At 39.8% G+C, this 23,759-nt stretch overlaps 1 protein-coding gene across 4 annotated transcripts in view; it reads right to left on the reverse strand.

The window, feature by feature from the left end:
- WASHC5 (WASH complex subunit 5) overlaps positions 1 to 23,759 on the reverse strand; it is a 54,249-nt gene that overhangs the window by 13,214 nt on the left and 17,276 nt on the right. For all 4 annotated transcript variants that reach the window (XM_081498997.1, XM_081498998.1, XM_081498999.1 and 1 more), the window contains 14 exons: positions 21,247 to 21,374; positions 19,783 to 19,912; positions 15,692 to 15,804; positions 14,204 to 14,370; positions 14,051 to 14,126; positions 12,693 to 12,803; positions 11,648 to 11,788; positions 10,566 to 10,646; positions 6,284 to 6,385; positions 5,236 to 5,415; positions 3,974 to 4,098; positions 952 to 1,114; positions 455 to 557; positions 286 to 365 (listed from right to left, as the gene is read on the reverse strand). In XM_081498997.1, the coding sequence (XP_081355123.1) occupies positions 286 to 365; positions 455 to 557; positions 952 to 1,114; positions 3,974 to 4,098; positions 5,236 to 5,415; positions 6,284 to 6,385; positions 10,566 to 10,646; positions 11,648 to 11,788; positions 12,693 to 12,803; positions 14,051 to 14,126; positions 14,204 to 14,370; positions 15,692 to 15,804; positions 19,783 to 19,912; positions 21,247 to 21,374 (1,700 nt within the window). The remainder of the gene's footprint in view (positions 1 to 285; positions 366 to 454; positions 558 to 951; positions 1,115 to 3,973; positions 4,099 to 5,235; positions 5,416 to 6,283; positions 6,386 to 10,565; positions 10,647 to 11,647; positions 11,789 to 12,692; positions 12,804 to 14,050; positions 14,127 to 14,203; positions 14,371 to 15,691; positions 15,805 to 19,782; positions 19,913 to 21,246; positions 21,375 to 23,759) is intronic.

A 23,759-nucleotide genomic window follows, 5' to 3' on the forward strand; every position in this document is an offset into this window, starting at 1 on the left:
GATGACTGAGGGAGGAAAACTCCTATTTCCTTCAGTGAAATCACCTCTTGCTAAAAGGCATTTCAAAATGAAAGTTTTCTTCAGTGAAAGAAGCACAATAAATGGGCCAATGAAAAGCACAGTCCAGAACAGCCAAAGAAGAGACCCACTTACAAATAATGATAAACCTGAACTGATGTATTTTTGGTTTGATGGCCAAAGAAAGAAGAGTGGCTTTCTTGGGGTAACCAAGTTATAAGAAATATTAAAAAAAAAACACATAGCATTGTTTCTCTCACAACATACCTTCATGATAGCCTCGAGATAAGCGGTCCAAATCTTCTGGGTTTTGGCAATGGCGGAAAAATAAATTTTATTCGAATTTGCTGAAAGGTTAAAATATGAGTTTCTATTTAGTAAATTTTGGAAAGGCTACAGTGTTCTCTCTACCTCAGGCTCGTTTTAGAACACTTACCTACAATGCTTTTTAGGGGGCTGACAGCATTCATGAGGGTTTTTAAAGTCTCCTGCACAGTTCTGTCTCGCAAGATAATTTTCTGAAACATGCTGAGGAAATTCTAAAACGAGAAGACATGATCAAAGAACCAAATATAATGAAAAAAATGAAGAAACGTTCCAGTTAACTCAAAGGCGACACAGAACACAGACAAGCCTCATTCACACAAAGATACAAATAAGAGGACGGGGAAGACACAACTTCCGGTTCCCATCAGAAACATCCCCTGCTGGGAGGAGTTGCTGGTTTCCAACATGAAATTCACAAAAACTGTCTACCCGTAAAAATACTATGCTGGCCAAAGAGATTCTAGTTTATTCTCAGTTCTTCTCTATTTAACAGGAGTTATATAAATATGCCTGATGTCAGTATAGGAAAGCATGAAAGAAAGGCTAAACCATCTACTCCCTTCTTCCCCAGGATAGCAGAACATGCACGGACACCCGAAAGCTCACCTGTAACTCTTTGACAATCATAAAGCACAGAAGCCTGTCTAACCCGTTCAGACCGAAAGTCCCCAAGGTGTTTTGGATTTCTGAGAAAAGGCGGCTGCTGGTCACTTCTTGATGGGTTTTCATATCATACCAAGTATTCAGCTGATCAATGTGACATGTCATTCTATAACATAAACAAAACAAACTCAAAACCCAAAAGCAGCTCAGAATTCACCCTGAAAGAATGAGGGATACAATAGGATTTGGGGCATCAGATAGGAAGAACAATGGTTTCATGATCTGTGTTTTAATAACCCCTGCATCTGGGCACCCAAGACATCTCACGGTGAATGTCCAATGGGCCAGGAAGGCGAAATTCAGTTAAGTCAACTCTTCCTGCCCTTGCTATGTCACCAGTTTGAATGATGCATTTCCACTGGGTTGGGTAGTTGAGTTATGTCTCAAGGACAAGGCTGGATTCAGTCATCAGGCTGGAAGACTTCAGAGCTGCATTGCCTCTCTGGAGGTGCTTTCTTTAAATACCCAGAGACTGGGGACAAAACAGTGTCTTGTCCCATTTCCACTTTGGTAAGAAAGGAACTTTGAATCCTGTGCCTTTACATCTGAGGCCATGATGACAGAGCCATTTCCTCTTTCCTCCTAGTCCTAGTCATTGACCAGTGATTCCCTTTTAGACTCAGGAGTGTGACGATGGCGATGATAAAAACTGACAACGTTTACTGAGGACTGCCTGTGTGTCAGGCACCGGGCCAGACCTTTCCGAGTGCTCTCTCTTCACCCTCAGAACAGTGCTGTGATGTACAAGCTGTTTGACTTTCATTTTATACATGAAATAACTGAGTCTTAGGCCTAATTCTAACAGCACACCCACAACCACCAAGATTCGCAAATGTTCGCATAGGGACCTTAAATCAATGGTGCAAGTGTGGGTTTTCAGTTGCTTCAGTTGTGTCAGACTCTTTGTGACCCTATGGACTGTAGTCCCTCAGGCTCCTCTGTCCATGGGATTTCCCAGGCAAGAACACTGGAATGGGTTACCATGTTCTCCTTCAGGGGGTCTTCCTGACCCAGGGATCGAACCCCCACCTCCTGTGTCTTTTGCATTGCAGGTGGATTCTTTACCCACTGAGCCACCTGGGAAGCCCTAAGTCAATGGTAGAACATGTTTAAACAAACAGATTTCGAAATCCCATTTCTGGAGGGTTGGATTGGGTATGTCTGGGGTGGAATCCTAGCCTCTACTTTCAACAGCCCCCACAAAATGATATGGCCCCAATCCTAAGAGCCAATACATATCTTTACTGAAATGAAGCTTGGGAGGGAATTAAGAGAGACTCAGGAGCTAGGGAATTTTAAATTTGGAACTAAATGGAAGAACAAGATGGCTTCCAGAGCGGCAGTCTACTTTCAGGCTTCATAGTATCCTGCTTCCACCATTCAGTGTGGGCACTTTGAATATGTCACTTGACAGGCTCCCAATTTTGATGACATACATGACATGGAAATTCCAGTCATGCTTAATCCTGTCTGCCAGTATTAAGCTGGCACTAGGTGAGTGAGGTGGACAGGTTTCTAGGAGGGCTTCAGAGATCAACCCACGGGGACTGAGAAAGAAGTCTCAAAAAACGTTTTGGATCATTTAATCTTTTTGTCCTGTAAGTCACAGACAAAACTCATTTCTGTCGAAGGTGACATATGGTTTGTCAAGTTTCTTAAGTTCTGACAGACAAAACAGTCTGAATGTGAAGGTGGTATAGAGAAGCCATGTCATGAGCACATTTAGCTTGCACAAAGTCAACTTTACCCGCATAGCTGGACTGAGAGAGAAGAGATACCACCTTTCCCTGGATAACCACACCAGTCATCCCACTAAGCAGGCCCAGGCCCAGGGGTGAGCATGAGAGCAGACAGGAGCTTGCTCTCCCCTTAAGTGAAAGTGAAGTCGCTCAGTTGTGTCCGACTCTTTGTGACCCCGTGGATTATAGCCCGCCAGGCTCCTCCGTCCATGGGATTCTCCAGGCAAGAATACTGGAGTGGGTTGCCATTTCCTTCGCCAGGGGATCTTCCCGCTCCAGGGATTGAACCTGGGTCTCCCACATTGGAGGCAGATGCTTTAACCTCTGAGCCACCAGGGAAGTCCTCTCCCCTTAGTAGGGCTTAATATCAGCTGTTTCATCAGAGGCTCAAATGAAGAAAACTAAGGACTCAGCTGGACTTACTGACACAGACAGCGTGCAAGTCCCTACTGTGGCGCCTACCTGCAATATTATCAGCGGCCATTTTGATTTTATGAGGTTTTTACCCATGTGATTGTATATATAATCTGTAAGTCACTGTTGCCCTTCAATGACACAGGCTTTAAGAGTTTGGCTCCAGAGTCAGAGGGCCTGGTGCGTACTCTGGGGCCACCACTTATTAACTTCTGGGCAAGTGACTGAGCTTTTCTGTGCCTCGGTTACTTCCAGAGGCACGTGGGATGAATAACAGTGCCTACCCTTTTAGACTGTTGTGATGAATAAGTGAAGGGATGTGTGTTCAGGGCCCAGGAGAAGCACACAAGGCAAGTGCCCAAGAAATGCTGGGTCTTCTGCAAAGTGCCTGAGGGTGTGGCTGAGAAACAAGAAGGTCATCTTAGAAGTGCAAGGTGTGAGCTGGCAAGTGCAAGGCCAGTGACCGCAATGGGGGAGTAGGTCATAAGTAACAGACCCACAGGAGCAACTTGGAATTTAAAGTTTTAATAAACCAGGTAGTCCACAGACCCAAGTAACGTTAGCTAGAAAGAAACAGAGGCATAGGCTAAAATAAGAGGCGGCTGAATAGACCTTCTAATTGTTCTCATCTGTATATCTTTGGACTGGGGTGACCTCAGTCACACTGAGGAAAACATGCTGTCCCAGAAAAAGTAAACTTAATCAACCCATGAGAAAGGCTCCAACGATGGCAGGAACAAGGATATGATCAATATGTTTAGGGACTTGCTGTTCATGATGTTAAAGGCCTAGTGGAATTGAGGTACACCTACTTTGGGTCTGTGATTCGCAAGATTTCTCTGCAGAGTCGACCAATAAATGTTACAGACTCGTCCACAGGGGTAAACTTTGGTATTGGAATATGAGTGGACTGGTACATACTTTGCCAATCTTGTATCTAGGAAAAAAAAAGAAAAAAAGAACCCCAAGGACATTAAATATTTAGTGCATCTTTGGTAAGTTAACCTAGTTATCCTTTTCTTACATAGTTTTACAAAGATAATGTTGCATGAACAGTGAATATAAATGACTCCTCGATTTTGAAGAATTTTAAAAACTGTAGTAACTAACAGCCTCCCAGAAATACCACATACAATATTTATTGAAAAAAAGAAATAACTGTGAAAAAGTGAAGTGATTGAGAAGTGGAACAAGACATAGGAATTTCTTACTTTCTGTCTTACACTTACAAATGGGCATGTATCAATGTAATAATAAGCATCCAAAATATAGGGCTGGAAGATACATAATCTTTTGAAAATGTCACTTGAATCATGTCAGTTCCCTAATTAAAAACTTGTGAGTGACTCGTTGTTAATTTCTAAGATCAGTCTTCTCAGCTGTGACACTTAAGAATGTGGTGCTCAAATAAGCCAATAAAAAATAGGCAGAGGACTTGACATTTCTTCAAAGAAGATATACACATGGTCGATAAGCACAAGAAAAGATGCTCAACATCATTAGTCATGATGGAAATGCAAATCAAAACCACGATGAAATGCCATTCAGACTCACTAGGATGGTTATAATTAAAAAGGAAAAAAGAGGAAATTAACAAGTGTTGGTGAGGATGTGGAAAACCTAGAACCCTCAGACACTGCTGGTGGGAATGAACAAATGGTGCAGGCACTGGGGGAAACAGTTTAGTGGTTTGTAAATTAAATGTAGACCTACTACATTTAGACTCAGCAATTCTGCCCTTAGGTATATACTCTGATCAAACCCAGATGAGCTCTTAAGTCTTTGGAACTCCTGAGTACCTGATTTACAATGACTATACCACATGGTTTCATTCTGTAGCATGTAATTAAGACTGCTTTCTCCCAAGGACAGTAAACTTGGAGAGGTCAGTATTGTCACAGAAACCTTTCTGCAACCCTCACAGTTCCTGAAGTTACTCTGAAGATATTTGTGACTCTGCAGTGCTTATGGAGTTTTAGTAATTATTTAAACAAACTTTGTTGTTGGCATTTCTGAGGTTTGGGGCATGTCAGAAGTGATATATAGTCAAGAATATTAAAATCTGTTTAGATACCTTTGTTCTTAAGAAGTTATTACACTCTTGTTCCACATTGTAATTTATAATACGAGATACTTCTTCCTGCCAAATCTTCAGACCATAAATGTTGACATAGTCCTGAATATATTCAAAAGAACGATGGAACCCATCCATGGTGGCTCCCAGCTCTTTCAGCTTGGGCATCAATTCACTTGGCTGTGTAGAAAAAGAAACAGAAATCTGTTACACTGGCACAGTCTGTCAACCGCTAACACCTACATCAGACTGTCAAGGAAATCCCAAGTGAGAGGCCACAGTGACAGCTGAAGACAAATACTTATTCCTACCTCATTTAGAATGAGTGGTGATTTATGCCAGGCATCCAATAAAGAATATAGTCCATTCATTTGGGAGGAAAGCCTCATATAAAAGAATATAAAAAATCAGTATCAATGATTTTTCTCATCATTTGATGACTCTAACCTTAATTTTAAATTGAATTTACTTATGTGATTTCAGATGTAAATTTCAGGCCTGCTCTTTTTCTCTTGAGAAAAATGATCATATTCTCTAACAGAGCAAGCAAAAGAAAAAAATTACAGCCTTTGTAGCTCCAATCTGCTTTAGGCTTAACTAATTCTTTTCACTATGAAAAGGAACCTGGAATCATAAACATCAGTTTAATTCTTAAACTTGAAGTGAAGGAAAGGGCTGATTTTAAAAAGGGTTTTCTTATAATATGAATGCTTATAAGATAGGATCAAGGGTGGGATGGGGTGGGAGGTAGGAGAGAAGTTCCAGAGGAGGGGACATATGTCTATCTATGGCTGATTCACATTGATGTTTGGAAACCAACACAATTCTGTAAAGCAATTATCCTTCAAGTAAATAAATTAATAAAAAAACACACCCAAATAAAAAAAAAGATAGGATCAAAAAGCACATCAGCTGATTGTACTAAACGTTATACAGTGGATATATGTTAGATAGGAAGAAAGGTCTTGCTCATGTTCAAAATGACATTTTAGAACATTCTGCAAGCTGAGTCGAGGGCAAGGACAGACTCATTCTGGTGATCGGGTACCTTGGCTCGAGGGTTGAAGATCAAACCCCTATGAAGGGCAAAAGCAACACGCTTAACCAGCTCCTTCCTGATTCCATCCTCCAGCAGTTGTTTTGGATCCACCTAAATGCAAATTGAAAAGCAGTAAACATCAGTGAGGAAAAGCTCAATCTAGAAGAAACACAGAGGAAAGACAGTCTCCAGAATCAGCAGGGGAGCACTTCCCTACCTCAATCCTAAACGATTACGGTTTTCTCCCCCCTTTCCTGCCCCTTTGATCTTGTGCAGCTCGGACAGAATTATTAAAACCTGTCACCTCAGTAGGACTTAGTTTATCTCAGCAACATTCATGATAATTTTACATGTCATTTCAAAGATGGTGGGTATGGAAAGTTTTAAATGGCCTCACATTTTGATCATTAAAAGTGCCTTTTCTTATCACCAGGAGGAGGTGGTGGACTGAATGGCTTGCATTGGAATTCAGTGCACATCTCTCATCTGGAAGTTATCTAAGGACATCTATAATCATACGAGCAAAATCAAGCTTGGGGTTGGACCTCTGCAGATTCAACAATTCTTTTTTCTTTCAGCATTCTCAGGATGCTGTTTGTAATTAGGGAGATAAAATAGGAAAGAAATCTGCTATTTAACTCTATAGCTTATTTTGCTGATTCTTTTTTTCTATAATGAGAAAGCTTTTGTTATTCCCTAAAGTCTCCTGTCAAATCTATAAAACATCAAATAGTTTTAATACAGCCCTTTGAATTCTCTAAGACATGTTTCTTTTCATTTGTCAAGACTTATTATTTAAAAGAGTCATAAAGACAATTGATGGGTTCCATCTGGATTTGATGATATTTAAACTTTAAGGAAGATAACTGCAATGAAAAAGTTGCTGAAAATACAAAAGCCAGAGGAACTTGTTGGACTACACTGTGATCAGGCAGCCATGGAAAGCCAGACTGAGGAGAAACAACAGGTCAAGACCTTGAGTTCTTCAACAGATAAACTGTAAGGAAAGAAAGGAATGAAGGAGGGATCTGAGGAGTAAATCAGTCTTAAAAGACATACATTTTTTTAAAAAATGGGAACATCTGAACTAAAGTGTCTAGAGATTTACTTTTGGATAATAAAACTACAAACAGAGAGACTGGGATTAGGTCAGGGCCCACAAGGAGGATCCTGGGGTGGGAGTTGGCTGAACTGTATCTCTGGGCTTGAGAGGTGGTGACAGTGAGTGGTCTTTATCTCACATTAACGCATCAAGCTTTATCAATTGTTTCTGTAGCTTTAGGCATCTATGCTGTATTTCACAAGAAAAGGGTAAATTATAAATAAATAGTCAATGGAAACAAATTCAAGCAGGTAAAATGAAATTTCCAAAGAAACAGCCCTTATAAAAACAGATTTCCTGAAAAAGAGTTCAATGTTTTCATGAATCTCATGGTCTTAAAGGTCCCTTCCCATTCTCCCCAGACTTCCACCATCCTGTGGAATGCTCATAGGGAAGGGAAAGATCCTTTCACACAGCTCCTTCCTTGCAGTTCTGTCTACCTTCTGTGGTTAACAACAGTTAAGTTTTCACATGGATCCTCCAGGCCCTCCTCTATTAATTTATATATGTATTTGTTCTTAAATATATTTAATTAAAAAATCTAAATGGTCATGCGGTAGTTCTATTTCTAATGTTTTACGGAATCTCCATAATATTCTCCATGATGGCTGTACGGTCTGCATATCTACAGGGGAGCAATGAAGAGGCAGGCACAGAGAACAGACTTGGTGACACAGTGCAGGAAGGAGGGGTGGAATGAAATAAGAATAGTCTGGAAATATATACCTTACCACATGTAAAAGAGCAAGAGGGAATTAGCTGTGTGACACTGGGAGCTCAACCCATGGCTCTGTGACAACCTAAAGGGGTGGGAGATGGGAAGGGGGTTCAGAAGGGAGGGGACAGATATATACCTGTGACTGATTCATGTTGATGTATGGCAGAAACCAACACAATATTGCAAAGCAATTATCCTCCAAGAAGAAAAAAGTCTAAATGGGATCAAAATATTGGATTGGCCAAATAGTTCATCTCGACCAATCTAGTTCTAGGATTTATTTGTAAGAGGTTATGAAAAACCTGAATGAAAGTTTTGGTTAATCCAATATGAACACACATATACTACATGTTGTTCTGCAATTGCTTTTCCACTTTACATTTTGGAAATTTCCTAGTGGTAAGTTATTTTTGAATGGCAGGAAAGCAATCCACAGTGTGACTGCACCATGATATATTTAGCCATTCTCTCACTCATAAAATGCTTAGGCTATTTTCTATTACTTTGGCTACATCTAACAATGGACATTATATGTGTATCTGTGTATATCTCACTTGTTTTAATTCATGTTAACTAAAATGAATTAAAACTCTTTGAAAGGGTTTGAAATAGATCCGTAACATTCAAAGGTTACAGATTACTGAAGGCCATGGGATCCCACATAAAGCCCGGAGTTGTTAAACTGGCAGAGGCAATGCAAGCTTAAAGGATGTCAAGATGACATTCCCTTTGCACTTACTGGTGCTTCCCTGGTGACTCAGACGGTAAAGAATCTGCCTGTAATGCGGGAGACCTGGGTTCGATCCTTGAGGAACGACAACCCACTCCAGTATTCTTACCTGGGAAATCTCATGGACAGAGGAACCTGGAAGACTACAGTCCACAGGGCTGCAAAGAGTCCGACATGACTGAGCAACTAACACTAACACACTTGCGCTTATTAACTGAAAGATTCTGGTAAGAGATTTACATTTTTCTTAAGCAGTCCTTCCTTTGATAATTATTGCTAATTACTAGGTTTTATTACATCCAACTAGTCAGTTTGCATTTAAGACTAATCTGGTCCTAGGATGTATCATCACATAAAGATGAGTGAGAAGTGATAACCTGTCTGTGTACTCTCTGCAAGTGACTTAAACTGGCACCAGGCCTAAAGCATGTTTAATAGAGTCTATTAATACTACAGGGCTAGAATGGTATTTCTTTACTACATTTCTAGAAACAACATAGTAAAGTTCTGTTTCTATTTAGGTTCATTTCCTATATTTTCTTGGATTTCATTAACACAAATGTTATATCCAGCAATTCAATGAAAATTCTTTAGAAAATTGGAAATGTTAAGATTCTACTGATGTCAGATAAATGGAAAAATAAATAAGAGCACCACGAACTGAGTGGGTGCATCACTAGTCATCTTAGGATTACAAATTATAATAAAACAGAAATGATATATCACTTTAGACCCATTTGGAGAACAAAAATTAGGAAGTGGATCATGGCTAGTATTGGCCAAAATCGGGGTAGATACACAGGAAACAAGTCATGTGAGGAGGCAATCTGGCTGTATTGAGACAAATTAAGTACAAATGTGCCCTAAGACTCTGACCCACTCCTAGGCAGGCAGACTTCAGAGCAATTCTTGCACAGGCCTACGTGGGGACATGCTCAGAGATGCTCATCTTGACATTGCTGATGATAACAGGAAGCACAGGTATGAAAATGAGCAGCATGGGTGTCTGTGTCCTGGGAAATAGCTAAGTAAAATGTGGAATTCTCTGTAGCAGTAAGAAGTAACCAACCACCTCATGACAACATAAATAAATTCTGAAAGCAACAACTAGTGAGAAATGTTAGAAAAAAAAATGAGGCTTTGGAGCAGAATATGATTTAGAGAAATCAAAAGTGTGCACACATAAAATAATACTACTTGCTAAAAATAAGGAGACTTGCATGTTTATGGACAGAAATCAAACAGAGTGGGTGCTATGGGGTCTGGTGGTGGGTATCCAGGAGACGAGAAAGAAAAAAATTAGAGAGGAGCTTGCATGTACTGGTGATGGCAATGGCCTATGGTCAGAGGTTTACCATGATCTCAGCTCTTTGCACCTGGGGTGCGGTATAAAAACATTAAAGAGAAAGAAAGGTTGCAGGCAAGGAGGAAAGAGACATTAAGTGATCAAGTAAGCAAGCTACTCTGCCTAAGGGAATTGAATTATTTTGTTTTGTTATTACAAAAATTCAATAAAAATTTTTTTCTTAAGAGTTTAGGAATTCCTGGGTATTATGAAAAATGAGGATAATAATGCTTTCTCTTTCTCTGTTCATAAGTGAGTAAAAGGAAAATCAAACACTGCATGTGAAATAGCGAGGGGCATAAGATGATGACACTACCCCCATAGGACAAATTCCGCAAAAATCCAAATGACAGAGCGGCTTACTACCAGGCCAGAGACCAGCATTAAGATCATTACCTTGATGATGCCGACCAAAGTTGTCTTCATCATTAAGATGCCTTCAGTAAAAATGGAAATAGCATGAGTAAGCTTGGCAACCTTCAACAAAGAAAAAGAGGTTAATGAAGTACTTCTCATAAAAGACCCATCACTTCTATGGGAAGCTAAAATAATTGGTAATAGTTCTGAAAGGGCAAAGCCAAGAGAACAAGCATGTAGCTTGAAGGCACCTGTGTGTACATGTCCTGGTCAGAAATGAGGCTCTGTGGTGTTGACCACTGTCAGACCTACCGGGTGACTGAGTCAGAAGATGTTCAATCATTCTTTACCCTTTGGTCAATCATTTCCCCTTCTTTGGGCCTCAGTATTTCACACATTAGATGGAAGCAGAACTCAGTGATATAGATGATACCTTCCAAAATCAAAAGGCTCATGGAGACACTGAAAAGGTAATCTCCCTTTTACTGCAGTCCACATTCTTTTCAAACAACGCCGGGAGACACTGAAAAGGTTGACTGAGGCTATATTCTTGAGTTAGAATCAATGTGGAAATTCTGAGCTTGATGACCTCAATGCCTAGTGTAACTTCTGGAGTTGTGTCAGAGGATGTGAAATTGATGCTGGTCATCACATTTTCAAATTTTACTTGATTTCATTTTTCAGGTCTCTAAGTTCAGGGAGAAAGAAAAGCAGAGGCATTTGGGAAGAACTACTTCTGAGACTGCTTAATTGTTGAATGGCCTTAAATATCTGCCTGTTTGAAGTGGTTTATGGAATATGGATTACTTTGTTCATGGAATATGGATTATTTTGAACCACTGATTCATGAACCAAGATTGTTTAAAAGAAAAGTGACCAACTGAGTTCCACTCCCTCTGAGAACATTCAGGCAGGTGAGGCCTTGAATGATGCCAGAACATTGTAAAGAATGAAGGCAAGATTGCACTAAAATAACAAAACCTGCTTATCATTGAGCATGTAGAAAAGTAAATCAGAACTGATCCGGGGGTCTTAGGGATACGGCAGGCAACACAGAGTTGTGCTATTTCATGGTTTTGGGGGTTAAAAATCAAAAGGCAGATGTTAAAGGGACACGCCACCTCATATCGTGGGCCGAGCTGAGCGTAGTCCCTCAGCTTGTCTTTGTCCAACCGGGTGGGCACTTCAATGATATCGTGGGTCTGAAGCTTTATGATCTTTAGAAGGGAAGTAAACATGCTTTCTGGAATAATCTGCAACACCTTTAGTGAAAGGGAAAAGAGGAAAAACAAGTGAACCTCCTATTTGCTCTCTCTTAGTTGACAGATGCTAGGACAACAGTAAAAAGGGTGTCCATGTATTAAAAAAAAAACGCCCTTCATCTGCAGGAAAGGATGCTGGGGGCCTCTCACAAGCATTATTTTAGTAACTGCTCCCAGGCACAGGGCTACGTTCCTTCAAACACGAATGCTCACAGGAGATAAAGCTAACTCTCATAGAAATGCTGTAAAAGATGCATCATTCCCACATCATAAATTTTTCAAAAGCTGAGATTCAGAGATGTTAAGTAACATGGCTGTAGAGCCCTCAGCTACTACGTGACACAGGACAGTTCTGAATCCAGGCCTGTGTGGCTCTAAGTTATACCATAAGTTACTGAAACAAGGACCAAAATTTTCCTGAAAAGTGTAAGTTCCAATTAGTCACAGATACCAACTATAACTTTGAAGAAGCGAACAAGATCTATGTTTCTCAATCTCTACACCTTATTTAAAAAATAAGTATAAAAGTTCTTTGAAAGTAAAAACATATCTGCACACCCACAGTACCAGTAAGAATAAATTTATTTTCAGGTATTGAAAATTTCTGGAATCAAATTAAGAATTAAGGAAAAGTACATACAACTATTATGTATACAACAGATAAACAACAAGGATCTACTACAGAGCATGGTCTTGTAATAACCTATATATATATGTATAATGGAATCACTTTGCTGTACATTTGAAGCTAATACTTCATAAATTAAGTACATTTCAAAAAAAAAAGGAGTAAGGGAAAGGAATAACAGGTGTACTTTTTCTCAGGGCCCCAAGCACATCATTTGTATTTAAAATAGCAGTTAGTTTGCCATTAAAATAAGTACCACCTTGATGCATTTCTTACCTTTCTCACATAGGACACCAATTCACCAGAATAATATTGAGACACGCTGAGAAGGTCAGGGCTATTTGCTTGATTAATACGGAGAAGGGGCAGGTCAAGGGCAGAGGCAAGCTGGAAGGAAAATAAGACACGACTGTTTCTCTGTTTCAAAAAGTCCTAGAAATCTCTCTTTCTAGAAGCAGTAACATACAATGAAGCTCCTAGGCTCTGCTCAAAAGACAGCAACAATGACTGAACTTCATCAGTTCAGTTTCTGACATGGATATAATGTTGTAAAATGACAGTTATCTGCTATGGCAGGGGTTCTCAAGTTGTGGTCGCTGGACCAGCACCATCAGCATCACCTGAGATCTTGTTAGAGATGCTGATTCTCGAGCCCTATGTAGGTTTACTTCATCACAAACTCCGGGGGTGAGGCCCGGCCATCTGGGCTATGACACGTCTTCCAGGTGATTCTTCTGCAGACTCAAGTTTGAGCCACTGAGCCACAGAAGGCAGCTACTTCTCTATGGAGATCAGGCATTCTGATTGATTAACTACTGCATTGAGTCTAATCTAAGGTGACATGGCTTGTAAGAAGTGTCATTATTTGATGCACTGCTCAAAAAAAAAAGGAAAAACGCATGCTGACAACTAAACTATGATATGCCATCATCTACAACCCATCTCAGTTACAGAAATGTTAAAATATGGAAGTGTTCCTCAGACTTGATATATATGGTAATTTCATCAGAAGACACTGAGTAAATTATTTGTTCATTTATCACTAAATGAAATTACCTTGAGAGAAGGGTCAATCCATGCCTGTTTTGTTCACCATTATTACCTAACCTTTTTATTTTTTATTTCTTGGCTGAACCACGTGGCATGTGAGATCTTAGTTCCCTGACCAGGGATGGAACCCATGTCCCCTGCATTGGAAGCTTGGAGTCTTAACCACTGAATCACCAAGGAAGTCCCTTCCCTAATCTTCAGAGGAGATCCTAGAATATAGCAGAAGTTTAACAAGAATTTTTTTAAGTGAGTAAGTAAAAGGATTTTATTCATGTCTAGGGAATAAAGGATGTACATTTTTATTTTTAGTATATTGGTAAAACATAAAAAATCAATTTCTTCATTAAAAACAATTTTTGTAAGACATTCCAACATCTATTATGAATTTAAACCTTATTTCTCACATCTTTTGACAACTACATTCTCATGAAAAATTTGCTAGAAGTTTCCAGTCTATAAAAATACTTAAAATTGTCCAACTTTCTAAAAGGATGAGATCTTGGACTGAATTAATGAATGAGGTAAAAATGAAGGTCAGTGCTTGCTCGGAAACTGCAAATGTGATCTTACTGTTACTTGCTTACCTTGAGGAATGTAGCTCTGAGTTTAGTGACCATGGATGGGTTCACTCTTATGCTCTCCTGCATGATAGATGTGAAACTGCAAAAAGATATCAGTGGTAAGATGATGTTCACAGTGGCTTCCATCAAGGACTAATGCCAGGTTGTTCACATTACCTGTCAATTAACTGCCAAGCAAAAGAAAGGTCCCCAATGATCTGCATTGTGATCAGGACCTCCTCTTTGATGTTAATGGTTCGGATCATTTGGTGGAGAAACTTGCGAGTATCAGCAAGAAACTGACACACTTGCAGATTTGATTCCAACTGGTGAAATTCTTGAACCTGAGGTGCATAAACACACCGGATTTTAAAATTCTGAATGGCCTGCATGGTGTTCATTTTGCTTTGAAAACACTTCAAATAAAGCACACTACTTAACTAACATTCTTGGCAAAATTTTAATTTCAAATTATAATTTCAGAAATGTACAAGCCAAGTCAGAAAACAATGCATATATTTCTAGAAAGAAAATGTTCCACTATTTCTTATTCCATACATATATAACATAGTAAGCAAATACTCCCATTTTCCACTTCAATATCAATAAATATATATTGGAAAATTCTAATTCTGCTGATTTGCTGGCTTGCTAAAAAACAAATTAAGTCATGTCACAACCAAGGAGTGGGTACTTGTACATTTTTAAGTTCTTTTGATGAACTCTTTAATAAATAATGATTCCACAGTGTTCTGACATTTTAAAGTGTACAATTCAACAGGTATGGCTACATGCCAAAAGAAATAATGTAAAAGAGAAAAAGCACCCCAGATTTATAAAGTTGTTTATAGTTGTACTATCGACTAGAAAACCCAAAAACAACCAAAATAGAAACAGCACAAGTGAGCAATTGTTCCAGAATGGTTATGGAAACTGGCATGCTAACAATGGAGCATTATACTGTGCTGCCGTAATGGTGGCCATCCTAAAACCCTTGCAAAAATAAGAAAGAGCTTATAAGAAAAGGATTAATGCATACATATCAATTGGATAGGGTTCCAGGTGAGGATGGATTTTTTTTTTTTTTAGATAATAGAGTATATGTTTATTGTTCTGATGCTTTTGTTTATTTTCCTGGTTAGACATACAAGCTTTAAGAGTGTGGAGGTAAGATCCTCTTTCGACAATCATTTTTCAGTAGATAAAAAGCAAACTTTGCTTTTCCAGAAAAGAAAACACATCATTTTTAAGCATATGATCATTATACAACTATTTTTATTTTTGTGTATCTTTTTCTAGGTTTTCCCCCAAGGCACACATGTTTTACAAACCTAAAAATGGTGCATATAATGGAAATCTGCTTTTGCTTTTACCTCCTTATCATAGTTTTTCCAATGTCTCTATACTGTCTTCATGATTATTTTTTCAAAACTACATGTTTCTGCAAGTTGAAATATCATAAATTCCACTATCATTCTCTTTATTGTTATCATTTAGTTATTTTCCCAATTTTATGACACTGGAATATAATATCACAGTGAACATATTCACTTACATTGCTTTTACTTCTGATGAAATAGTCTCTTAAATATGTTTCCAGGACTGCTGTGTAGGTCAAAAGTATGGTTCATGATCCAAGAACTGTCATTTAAAGACTTTCCTTACCTCTTCCAAAGCCTGTATTAGCTGCACAGTTTTTCTGCCCGCGGCGGTAGAATCATCATAATTTAAAGATAATATTTGTTTTGAAATCTCTCTGAACCAAGCTTGAAGATTTTCTATTAATACAGAAACAAAAAAAAGACTACTGAAATCCCAGAACACCTGTAGCAGTGGCTATGATTTTAATAATCTTTTACAAGTTCAGTTCTTACAAAGCTTTTACTATGTATCTATCAATTGTTCTCAGGAATTTGCCAAATTGTAACAACAAAAATGTCTGGGGCATGTGACCTAGTACAGGTGATGAAACCTTCTACACAAAGAGTTTATAACACCTGGCAGAAAGGGTTTAAAAGCCTGAGCACATGTAAACTGACGTGTGCAAAGATGGCAGTGGGGGAGGGGAGGAGTCAGGGAGGAACTGAAGGATTGTCGCAGAGTTGGGAGGATGGGTGAAGGTCTGCAGGGGCAGAGTGGGGAGAGGGATTATTTGTCCCTAGATGAAAAGACAGACACAGCAGAAGCTCTGGGGCAAAAGGGCAACAGCACGTTAAGCTTCGTTTCATCTAACCTTCACAAAAATCTATGGAGTGGAATTAAAAGCCGTTTCTCAGGTAAGAATGCTGATACCTGGAGATATTAAGAGCCTCTGTGCCTTAGAGTCACTTAGTGGAAGAGCAGGGTGTGTAAACTGTTCAGAGTCAAAGGCTTTGCTCTTCTCATCTCACCAACTTAATTAGCTAAAGGTTTTTTTTGTGTGTCATCAATGGGATGATTTCACTTTAATAAAAGCACTTAAAAGCTTATAATATAAGTTATTTTAAGAACTGACATCTGGGTTCCCTGGTGGCTCTGTGGTTAAAAATTCACCTGCCAGTGCTGGAGACACGGGTTTGATCCTTGATCCGGGAAGATCCCACATACTGAGTAACTAAGCCCATGCGCCACAGCTACTAGAAAGTAGCCTCCACTCACAAAACTAGAGAAAAGCCTGTGCAGCAACGAAGACCCAGCACAGTCAAAAATAAGTAAATAAAAGTATTAAAAAAAAAAAAAAAGAATTGACATAGGGTGGAAGGGAGGTTACAGAGGGAGGGGATATAGAGACACATACAGCTGATTCACTTTGTGGTAAATAGGAAAAGGAGTACGTCAAGGCTATATAATGTCACCCTGCTTATTGATCTTATATGCAGAGCACATCATGAGAAATGCTGGGCTGGAAGAAGCACAAGCTGGAAATCAAGATTGCCAGGAGAAATATCAATAACCTCAGGTATGCAGATGACACCACCCTTATGGCAGAAAATGAAGAAGAACTAAAGAGCCTCTTGATGAAAGTGAAAGAGGAGAGTGAAAAAGTTGGCTTAAAGCTCAAAATTCAGAAAACTAAGATCATGGCAACTGGTCCCATCACTTCATGGGAAATAGATGGGGAAACAGTGGAAACAGTGTCAGACTTTATTTTTTGGGGCTCCAAAATCACTGCAGATGGTGATTGTAGCCATGAAATTAAAAGACACTTACTCCTTGGAAGCAAAGTTATGACCAACATAGATAGCATATTAAAAAGCAGAGACATTACTTTGCCAACAAAGGTCCATCTAGTCAAGGCTATGGTTTTTCCAGTAGTCATGTATGGATGTGAGAGTTGGACTTTGAAGAAGGCTGAGCGCCGAAGAGTTGATGCTTTTGAACTGTGGTGTTGAAGACTCTTGAGAGTCCCTTGGACTGCAAGAAGATCCAACCAGTCCATCCTAAAGGAGATCAGTCCCTGGGTGTTCATTGGAAGGGCTGATGTTGAAGCTGAAACTCCAGTACTTTGGCTACCTCACAAAAAGAGTTGACTCATTGGAAAAGACCCTGATGCTGGGAAGGATTGGGGGCAGGAGGAGAAGGGGACGACAGAGGATGAGACAGCTGGATGGCATCCACCAACTCGATGGACATGAGTTTGGGTAAACTCCAGGAGTTGGTGATGGACAGGGAGGCCTGGTGTGCTGCGATTCATGGGGTTGAAAAGAGTCAGACACGACTGAGTGACTGAACTGATAGCATAAACTGATACAACATTGTAAAGAAATTACACTCCAATAAAAAAAAAACTGACATGAAGAAAACTACTTATAATTTTAAAGATTTTTTTTTGGTAGGACCAAAGGACAGCTATGCTGTAGAAGAAAGAACAAAGAATTCGGAGTCTGAGCTGATGGCTGAGATCCAGGCTTCGTACTTTTGTTACCTTTGGCTAGTGATTTTTAAAGCTTTGGTCTCTGTATATATAAAATAAGGACAAAGATGTTTATCTCACAGGGTTATAAGGATCAAACGAGAAATATTTGTGAAAGTACTTCCTTTCTGGCTATACAGCTAGAAAAAGTACAGTATATTGTTTAGAATGATCTTTGAAACAATGCTTATATTTATAAGAACCTAAGAGACTAGAATAGAGATAAATGTGCCTGATTTTAGACAACTTATCTGGTTAGATTAGTACTGGAGGTTCTTTGTTTTTTTAAGAGACAATAGGGTGATCTCTGAAACCTGTTGCCAATTTATATCATATCATCAAAAACTGGTCAACTTTTTTCAATAGGAGGGAATAACTTTCATGATCTTCTCAGACGTCTACTTCTCCCAAGAATATTAATAACCACTAACATAGATGGTATCTAAGAGTCTTGTGTTCCAAACCTGGTTGGTTCTTAACTGACACACCTGCCATCTAGTGGCACAAGAGGGGACCTGCAGACAGCTTGAAACAACTTGTGTGTGTGTGAACTCGGTTGCTCAATCTTCGTGACCCCATGGACTGTAGCCTGCTAGGCTTCTCTGTCCATAAAGTTTTTCAGGGAAGAATACTGGAGTCAGTTGCCATTTCCTGCTCCTTGGGATCTTCCTGACCCAGGGATCAAAGCCAGGTCTCCTGCACTGCAGGCAGATTCTTTACCATCTGAGTGACCAGGGAAGCTTCAGTAGGAATAATAACATAATTTGGAAATATATTTTGGATCAACCATTCAGCATCAAATAAATCAACAAGAGCCAAATACAGTAATCACAAGTTTATACTATGAACAGCAGTTACATTTTTTAATAAAAATCTATACTAGTAACCAATTCTACTGTATAATTAACTTTATCAGAAATAAATTTGACAGTTAAAACAAATATCAAGTCTCATAAAAAATAGTTTAATTTGTCACCTTAAAACTCAGAATGGTCTTTCAGGGGCAATGTGAAAGGATCCTATCTATACAAAAGTTTGAAGTGATACCACAATTTTCCTATAGTTATAATTTCCTAAAAAAGCAAGATCAAAATTGCCAAAGCAAAACTTAAGCTGTGGCTATGTTGGGCTTCTCAGGTGGCACAATGGTAAAGAACCCACCTGCCAATGCAGGAGACACAGGTTCAATCCCTGAGTCAGAAAGATCCCCTGGAGTAGGAAATGGCAACCCATTCCAGCATTCTTTCCTGGGAAATCCCATGGATAGAGGAGCCTGGCAGGCCACAGTCCATGGGGCTGCAAAGACTGAGGGACTGGGACACACACACACAGACACACATAGACACACACAGTGTTTCAAAACAGTCTGCATGTCCCCTCTTGTGCCACTAGATGGCAGGTGCATCGGTGAAGAAGAACCAAACAGGACAGGCACGCAAGACTCCTAGGTATCATCTGTTTAGTGGTTCTTAATATTCTTGGGAGAAGTATCCTTCTAAGAGATGATGAAAGTTATTACGTCCCCCAATGCACATAAAATGACACACTAAAGGCACTAGCTTTGTACACTGTGGTGGTAGGTGGAGGATTATGACTCTATAAAATACTATTTCTGAACCAGAGTATATGAAGCTCCAATTTAACCCTCAATTTCTTATTTCATATGTAAGAAACCTGAAGTTGAGAGAGAACATGAGATTTCCCAAGGGAGCACAAGGCTAGGGCAGCCAAAACTAAACTTCTGATCTTCATCAGCAACATCACAGCACACAGTGACAATACAATAATGACTTTTTACTCTGCTGGTTTCTAATAAACTGTGTACACATTTCAAATACACTTATGTTTCCTCTCCAGCAATTACCATTTTTCTCCACTCTGGTTAGGGGTTTGACTCCTGAAAAGACATCAGCAAGCTCCGTCATCCGCTCTGAGCCCTCCTTCTTGTAATGCTCCCATTTGGCCTGCTTTTCTGAAAGCATTTGCTTGAACATCTGTTGAAGAGACAGACGAGATTTACTGATTTTCAGAGAAAATCCAGCTTACGCAGTTTACTAAGAAAGCCTGAGTCAAACCCAGTTTATATAAAAATAGGTACCTAAAATCAACATCGTTCTGATGCCATCTCTTAAGCATCACTACTTTATACAAACTGGGGGATAAAAAAGCTAGACCATCTCTCAGAAGGTAGCTCTCAGACTAATTAAGGCAAAGTGAGTGTTGGTTCTGAATGAGCTTCAAGGTCTGCGGCCAGTTCCAGAGGCCACCTGATCCAAACCCCCAAAGTTTCTGTAGAACCTGAACATCCCCAGGTGTCCGCCATTTTTATCACGCCCATGTGCTGTGCTTAGTCGCTCAGTCATGTCTGACTGTTTGCAACCCCATGGACTGTAGCCCATCAGGCCCCTCTGACTCTCCAGGCAAGAATACTGGAATGGATTGCCATGCCCTCTTTCAGGGGATCTTCCCAACCCAGGGATCGAACCCAGGTCTCCTGCATTGCAGATTCTTTATCATCTGAGCCACCAGGGAAGCCCAATTATGCCCATGGAGCCTTTTTAAGGAGTAAAACCAGCACAGAATTTCCTTTTGTGAACACAAATCCCTTAAAGTCCTTAGGTCAACCTTGTTTAAATGCAAACTACCACCTTATTTAGGCCTTTCCAATAGGTTTTCATGGCTTGTAAGATGAAGACTAATATCCTGCAAGGCCCAGCACAGGCTGGCTCCTGCCCACCTGTCAACCTCGCTTCCTAACACCTTTCTGTTATATTCTCTCCCCTCCAGACAGCCGATCTTTCAGGCCTTTGAACCGGCCAGGCTCTTCTCTACCCAAGAGGACTGAGACAAAGTCCGCCCTCCCTGTGCAATGTTCTCCATCATGCTCCCCACCTTTGTCTTAGCTAACTCTGGCAGGTCCCTTTCTCAGCTTCCTTCAAAAGCTCCTGCTGCCCTTCTCAGGGAAGTCATGAAAGCTAGGACAGGTCCTTTGTTTTAGGTGGAGAACTATGTTCCTCTCCTTTAGAGCATACACCTCAGCTTTTATTTACATTTTCATTTGTGTAATCCTCTGTTTACTATCCACATTCCTCATTATACTGTAACCTCCATAATCTGCGACATTTTTTCCCCATCACTGTATCCCTAAATGACAGTAGAGACTAAATACCTGTTAAATGTTTAATCCCGTCCTTCAAAAATAAGAATTATCTCCGATAGCTAGAATCTTTAGCTTGAATCAAACACACAGTTACAAAATCCTAATTTCAAAAAAAAAAATTTAAGCATTAAGAAAAGATTTTGGTGGTTACTTATTCAGTATTTTTACCTCTTTGAGTATAAACTCAAATTGTGCAGTATCCAACAGCAACTGAAAGAGGATCCTGGGATTGTACCTAGAGTCTGTTAGAATCTGGTCCTTGATTTGACGAAGGCGTTTGTTGTTTGGGTCACAGGCTAGACATGGGGAAAAAAGAGTTTCCAATTTACTAAATGCATAGAAAATACCTATAATAAGGAAGATGGATTCTTAAATACTTTCATTTCCCTTCTTTTAAGGATTTAAAAAGTAATAAGCAAAATGTATATCAATGATGGATGGTAAAATAAATTATATTACATCTAAGCTGGAGGAAGTACAATTGAACTGCTAAATATAACATTGAATCTGACATAGAATGTCATCGTGATATACTGTTGAATGAAAAAAAGCAAAGTAAGAATAGTGTTTCCAAATTTTGTAAGTATCCTGTGGTTGGTTTATTATCGACTGTCCAAGGGTCACTGCCTTTGGCACTAATGATGGGTTGAGCCTTTTGGCACTCTTTCCTAAGTAGGTGGCCCCCCTGTGTCCTGTCTGTTTGAAGCTGCTTTGTATTAGGCACTGATCTCTGCCATTCAGATAAGGGCAGGTGTGCAGAAAAGATTTAACACAGCAGGCCTGAGACCGCCATCTTCAAAAAGGCCTGTTTTGCAAGGTTGGCTCTTGGCTGGCATTCGGAAATTTGGATTTCAAAGGGTTCCCACCATTTTGAGAACGGATAAGAATGGTCCACCACGGTTCAACTCTTTGTACAATGTGCTTTATGATATGCACCTGCTTTCCTGCTCGGAGTCTGGAATTTTGGTACCCGCCAGGTAGAGGCTGTCTTGATGAGCGCCCCCTGCCCCCAATAAAAACCATGGACACAGAGTTTCTAATGAGCTTCCCTGGTTGACATTTTACACATGCTGTCACAATTCATTGCTAGGGGAACTAAATGTACCCTGTGTGACTCCACTGGGAGAGAACTCTTAGAAGCTTGTGCCTCGTTTCCTCTAGACTTCACCCCAGGCGCCGCTGCCCTGTGCTGACTGTGCTTTCTATTTTTCTCCTGTTACAAATCAGCCGTAAGAACACATGCTGAGCCTGGTAAAGCATGGAACTTGGGATGTCCTTGGGGACCACCGACACAACAAGCGGAGCAGGGTCAGCACACAAAGACGTGGCACTTTCAAACCAGAAGAACCAGGCCTGAGACCATTCTCATGCTCTTTGTAAAGACATGACTGATACTCAGAGCTTTCTGGATTACCCACCACCTAGACCTGGAGAGTGTATGGCTACTAGGCTAAGGCCACAAAATTAGGCAGTGACTGACCCAGCACAAGTCACCAGATGTTTTGATTTCCTGGTCAGTGTATCAGTTCCCAAGATAAATCATTTCAAATAAAAAATATATAGAATAAAAAATAATGATATTTGCTGAAACTGATTTGTGGGGTCAATTATTTATGCAGGAAAGAAAAAGGAAAAACAGGATAAGGCAAAATATTTACACGTAAAAGCTACTCAGACTGCAAATAAAGTCAAAATAAAGTGTCTAAGACAATAAACATAGACAGCAAGTTCATAGCCATTAAGGTACCAGGTCCCTCATAGTTGCTCTAGTATCACCGTGCTTGTTCAGGCTTTCTGAGTCCTCCTACCGGCATCTCAGGATGTCCAGCATGTACAGAATGACCATGCTTTACAAGCATATATCATGGGTGTTTTTGGTGCTTCAATCATGGTGAAGCTTAAGCAAGGTTATTTTATATACTGATTTCCAAGTTACTCCATCAGGAAGAGACTCATGACAACTTGGAGAAGGGCTCAGTTTTCATGGGAAACTGCAGAGTTCTGATTTACCAAGCATTCTCCAGAACTCCCTAGGAAGAAATATATTGGAACTGATGATATTGATCACACAGACCATTTTTCAGCTTCAGGTTTGCCTAACTTAAAAAACAAAAACAAAACAGGAAAAAAAACCCCAACCCAACCTGTAAGGAGTTCCATTTGTTTTTATATTAACTCTAATTCAACAAGAAATCTGATATTAATTTGCTTTCATTTTTGGAAGGGGACATCACTGCACATGAACAATTAGCTCCAGTGGGTTAACAGGAGGGAATATGAGAAATACGCCTTCCTTTCTGCATGCCATGACCAAAACAGCATAAAAGCTAAATAAGCAGTTACTTTTCCCACATATGACTCACAACCAGATAGGCAAATCATTTGTTTCTGGTAAATTCTGACCTTGTGCAATCAGATCAGATAATTGCCAGCTCAAAAATAGAAAATAGATGTGGCTGAAGATAAAAGCATTGAACTCTGGCAAGCTGAGCCGGTCCCTGGCAGGGGCACAAATCCAGGAGACCACTGGCTTCCAGAACACAGGCATGGCTATTAGGCACAGTCATCCAGAAGACAAAGAGGAGGCTGAGTCACTAGAAACCCACAGTTGGCTTTATGATGGGATAAAGTGAGGACTTGAGTTGTTTACATGCTTCTGAATGTAAGACTTATGGTAAAGA

Source organism: Giraffa tippelskirchi, chromosome 6 (genome assembly GCF_054371585.1).
Source record: "Giraffa tippelskirchi isolate mGirTip1 chromosome 6, T2T-mGirTip1v1.2.pri, whole genome shotgun sequence".
Lineage (NCBI taxonomy): Eukaryota > Metazoa > Chordata > Mammalia > Artiodactyla > Giraffidae > Giraffa > Giraffa tippelskirchi.